Here is a 5,430-nt window from a genome sequence, read left to right on the forward strand (position 1 = left end):
TCCAGGGCTACCACTCAGGGTTGAGATCCAGATCAGTCCCACGATTTAAGCTGAGGACTTCTAAAATGAATGCTGTGCCACAGTAATTGCTGCCACCCTGGGGCCATACTGCCTTCTTTTCTCAAGCAGGTGAAAGAGCTTTCTCTTTGAAGCCACCTTTGGCATTTGTGGGTTGAAGAATCTGGCAACCGCAGCTGCTGTCAGGGATTCCACACACCCTGAGGCCTGCTCTGTTACTGTCCCAACCACATGGTCAAGTCCAGGCTGTGGTCTACTCGGTGCCCAGTAAGATAGACCTTTCCTGTCAGCCTTCCAGACTGCCTTGTACTGGAAATTTCTTTCTTTCCATCCTTTTATGGCTTCTGTCACTCTAGAATTTGTTTAAAATAGGTTTTTACAAGTATTTTGTGGACTATGGGGAGGGGAGACCTTCTACAGGACCCTCCTTCTACTCCACCATCTTGGTTCCATCCCTCAAATAGTAATGTTTTCTAATGCCTTTACTATTCACTCATTTTAACTATCATAGTTGATCTCCTGTGATGATCATATTACTTTCTAATTTTCCTATTTTGCTTATTTTATTTACTGTTAAGTGTAGTATTTCATTTTGCCTTGTGTTATCTTTAAGAGTTGTTGAACTTTTCCCCCAAGATGGCGACAAAGGTGAAGAAAGAAGCCATTGTCCCCCCCAAGACAGAAGCCAAGTCCAAGGCCTTGAAGGCCAAGAAAGCGGTGTTGAAGGGTGTCCATAGACACAAAAAGAAGAAGATCCGAACATCCCCCACCTTCCAGCGACCCAAGAAACTAAGACTAAGAAGGCAGGCTAAATACCCTTGGAAAAGTGCCCCTCGGAGAAACAAGCTTGATCACTACGCCATCATTAAGTTTCCTTTGACCACTGAGTCTGCTATGAAGAAGACTGAGGACAACAACATCCTAGTTTTCATTGTGGATGTCAAGGCCAGCAAGCATCAGATCAAGCAGGCAGTAAAGAAGCTGTATGACATTGATGTGGCCAAGGTCAACACACTGATCTGGCCTGATGGAGAGAAGAAAGCTCATGTCCGTCTTGCTCCAGACTATGATTCTTTGGATGTTGCCAACAAAATTCAAATCATCTAAACTGTATCCAGCTGTCTCACTGCACCTACAATAAAGTTTTCCCTGAAAAAAAAAGTTGTTGTCATTTTCCTTTATATTATCAAGTTTCTCCAAATGACAACATAATTTTGTATTGCTTTTGGAGACCTTTCTTTTCCTAGCATTAATAAGGCATGACCTAAATTGTAAAGGCATTAAATATGACTCAGAACCACAGATTATGAACTACTAAACCAAGTAAACCAGAGTTTATATCTATTTCATAATATATAATACAACCACCTTGGTTCTTAAGTGTAATTCTAAACAATCTCCAAAGAATTCATTACAGCACAAGATGCTTGTTGAGACATCAACAGCACAAAAAGAATTGCTGGTCAAAAAAAAGTCATTCAATAGTTTTAGAAATAACTATTATATGGTACAGTATTCATTGATGCTAAAATAAGGGGGGGGGAATATAGAAGTACAAAGGGATATTTTTAGTATCATAAAATCTTCTTATGTATGCAATAAGTAAACAACACCTCAGATGGAAGAAGTCAAAATGTTTATCCAAAAATGCAGAAATAAGATGCAAATGTTCACTTTTTCAATGAACATTTGACACATTTTCAAAACTTCTTAGAAATATCAGCAAGAGAGGAGGAGCCAAGATAGCGTAGTAGAAAGATAAACATATGCTAGCTCCAAACCCACAGCCCATCAATTACCTGTAAAGAGGAACTACCAGCGAGTTCTGTAACAGCAGAAGCCACAGAACAGTGGAGCAGAGAAGATTTCTGTTCCAGAGGGACCTGAGGGACTTATATCAGGGTCTGTCATGCACCGGATGGGAGCAGAGACCAGCCCTGCCTTGGCCAGGCCACGCGGAGAGTAGCAGATCCGAGCAGGCTTCAGGGACAGAGTTTCTAGCAGCAGCTCAGGTCCCTCCACCCACAGGTGACAGGGGTCAGTGAGAGAGTCTTTTTGGGTGGCCAAGAGGGGAGCAGGATGTCCCCATAACTTAGGTCCCCTCAGGAGACAGCAGCAGAGGCAGCAGCGGACAAGGGCTCCCAAAGCAGGCAGGAGCTCAGGTCCATTCTTGAATGTCTCTGCATAAACCCCTGGAGGGAACTGAGCCTTGTGCAGTGGCCCTATCCCTACATAAGCACCTGAACTTAATCTCACACTGAATAGCAGCCCTGCCCCCTTCCAAGTCCTAAGGCTGGGAAGCAGCATTGGAATCTCAGATCCCAAGCTCTGGCTGGGTGGATCTGGAGGCCAGGTGGGTGTGGAGAAGAAACTCAGAATTCGATGACACTGGCTGGGAAAATGCCCAGAAAAGGGGGGAAAAAATAAGACCATAGAAGGTGACTTTCTTGGTGAACAGATACCTTCTCCCATTCTTTTGGATGAGGAAGAACAATGATTATCATCAGGGAAAGACATACAAGTCAAGGCTTCTGTATCCCAAACATCCAAAATAAATATTCCATGGGCTCAGGCCATGGCAGAGCTCAAAAAGGATTTTGAAAATCAAGTTAGAGAGGTGGAGGAAAAACTGGAAAGAGAAATGAGAGAGATGCAAGAAAAGCCTGAAAAGCAAGGTCAACATCTTTCTAAAGGAGACTCCCAAAAAAATGCTGAAGAAAATAACACCTTGAAAAATAGGCTAACTCAATTGGCAAAAGAGGTTCAAAAAGCCAATGAGGAGAAGAATTCTTTCAAAAGCAGAATTAGCCAAATGGAAAAGGAGGTTCAAAATCTCACCGAAGAAAATAGTTCTTTCAAAATTAGAATGGAACAGATGGAGGGTAATGACTTCATGAGAAACCAAGAAATCACAAAACAAAACCAAAAGAATGAAAAAATGGAAGATGATGTGGAATATCTAATTGGAAAAATGACTGACCTGGAAAATAGATCCAGGAGAGATAATTTAAAAATTATGGGACTACCTGAAAGCCATGATCAAAAAAAGAGCCTAGACATCATCTTTCATGAAGTGATTAAGGAAAACTACCCTGGTATTCGAGAACCAGAGGGCAAAATAAGTATTCAAGGAATCCACAAATCACTGCCTGAAAGAGATCCAAAAAGAGAAACTCCTAGGAACACTGTGGCCAAATTTCAGAGTTCCCTGGTCAAGGAGAAAATATTGCAAGCAGCTAGAAAGAAACAATTCAAGTATTGTGGAAATACAACCAGGATAACACAAGATCTAACAGCTTCTACATTAGGGGATCAAAGGGTGTGGAATATGATATTCCAGAAGTCAAAGGAAATAGAGCATTCTTGATGAAAAGACCAGAGCTGAAAAGAAAATTTGACTTTCAAACACAAGAATGAAGAGAACCATGAAAAGGTAAATAACAAAGAGAAGTCATAAGGGACTTACCAAAGTTGAACTATTTGCATTCCTACATGGAAAGACAGTATTTGTAACTCTTGAAATTTTTCAGTGTCTGGGTATTTGGTGGGATCACACACACACACACATACATGCACACACACACACATAGAGCACAGAGTGAATTGAATAGGATGGGATCATATTTTTAAAAAAATGAAATTAAGCTGTGAGAGAGAAATATATTGGGAAGAGAAAGGGAGAAATGGAATGGGGGAAATTATCTCTCATAAAAGAAGTAGACAAAAGACTATTTAGTGAAGGGAAAAAGAGGGGAGGTGAGAGAAAAACATGAAGTTTACTCTCATCACATTCGACTAAAGGAAGGAATAAAATGCACACTCATTTTGGTATGAAAACCTATCTTACAATACAGGAAAGTGGGGGAGAACGGGATAAGCAGGATGGGGGAATGATGGAAGGGAGGGCAATGGGAGGAGGGAGCAATTTGAAGTCAACACTCTTGGGGAGGAACAGGATCAAAAGAGAGAATAGAAGCAATGGGGGGCAGGATAAGATGGAGGGAAATATAGTTAGTCTTACACAACACGTCTATTAAGGAAGTCATTTGCAAAGCTACACAGATATGGCCTATATTGAATTTCTTGCCTTCCCAAAGAGAATGGGTGGGGAGGGAGGGATGAAGAGAAGTTGTAACTCAAAGTTCTAGGAACAACTGTCGAGTACCGTTCTTGCCACTAGGAAATAAGAAATACAGATAATGAAGTACAGAAAGTTATCTGGCCGTATAAGACAAAAGAGAAGATGGGGACAAGGCAAGGGAGGGATGATAGAAGAGAGGGCAGATTGGTTATAGGGGCAATTAGAATGCTCAGCGTTTTGGGGTGGGGGGAAGAGACAAATGGGGAGAAAATCTGGAACCCAAAATTTTGTGCGAATGAATGTTAAAAGTGATATAAATAAATTTTAAAAAAAGAATACTTGAATGTCCTCTATTTCACTGAATATCCATTTTTTCCCTGAAAGATTATACTCAGTTTTTCTGGGTAGGTTATTCTAGGTTTCAGTGCTAGCTCTTCTGACTTGCAGGATTTCATAGTCCACGTTCTTCCATCCCTTAATGTAGAAGCTACTAGATCTTGGGTTATCCTGATTGTATTTCCATAGTATTTGAAATGTTTCTTTCTGGATCATTGCAATATTTTTTCCTTGACCTGGGAAATCTGAAATTTGACTAAAATATTCATAGATGTTTTCCTTTAGAATCTCTTTCCAGAGGCAATTGGTGGATTCTTTTGAATTTTTTTAACCCCTGGTTCTAGAATATCAGGGCAGATTTCCTTGATAATTCTTTGAAAAATGATATCTAGGTTCTTTCATTTTTTTTTTATCACAGCTTTCACGTACTCCAATAATTTTTACATTTTCTCTCCTGCATCTATTTTCCAGGTTAGTGTTTTTTTTCCCCAATGGAATATTTCACATTGTCTTCATTTTTTTTCATTCTTTTGGTTCCATTTTGTCATTTCTTTATTTCTCATAAAGTCATTGGCTTATATTTGTTTCATTCTAAGTTTTAAGGAACTATTTTCTTCAGTGCGCTTTTGAATTACCTTTTCCACTTGGCCAATTCTCTTTTTTAGGATATTCTTCTCCTCATTGACTGTTTGTGCTTCTTTTTCCTAATGGGTTTGTCTATTTTCAAAATATTATTTTTTCAGTATTTTAAGGGGGTCTCCTTTGGCAAGCTGTTGACTTGATTTTCTTGCATCCCTCTCATTTATCTTCTGAATTTTTCCTCTACTTCTCTTACATGAGTTCCAAAATCCTTTCTGAGTTCCTCCATTGCCTGAACAAGTTCATATTCCTCTAAGAGGCTTTGCGTGTAGGAAGTTTGACTCTGCTGTTCTCCTCTGGGTATATGTCCTGATGTTCCTTGTCACTAAAGTAATATTCAGCAGTCTGAGTTCTTT

General features: G+C 39.9%; 1 protein-coding gene across 1 annotated transcript; it reads left to right on the forward strand.

The window, feature by feature from the left end:
- The first annotated feature begins 645 nt into the window (after positions 1-645).
- LOC140510602 (large ribosomal subunit protein uL23-like) lies at positions 646-1,125 on the forward strand. The gene has a single exon (XM_072619315.1). The coding sequence runs from the start codon at positions 655-657 to the stop codon at positions 1,123-1,125; it is 471 nt and encodes a 156-aa protein (XP_072475416.1). The 5' UTR covers positions 646-654.
- Positions 1,126-5,430: the final 4,305 nt, after the last annotated feature.

Source organism: Notamacropus eugenii, chromosome 6 (genome assembly GCF_028372415.1).
Source record: "Notamacropus eugenii isolate mMacEug1 chromosome 6, mMacEug1.pri_v2, whole genome shotgun sequence".
Classification (NCBI taxonomy): domain Eukaryota; kingdom Metazoa; phylum Chordata; class Mammalia; order Diprotodontia; family Macropodidae; genus Notamacropus; species Notamacropus eugenii.

Coding starts and splice junctions, on each gene's coding strand:
- LOC140510602 (XM_072619315.1), top strand. CDS start 655: ATGGCGACAAAGGTGAAGAAAGAAGCCATTGTCCCCCCCAAGACAGAA.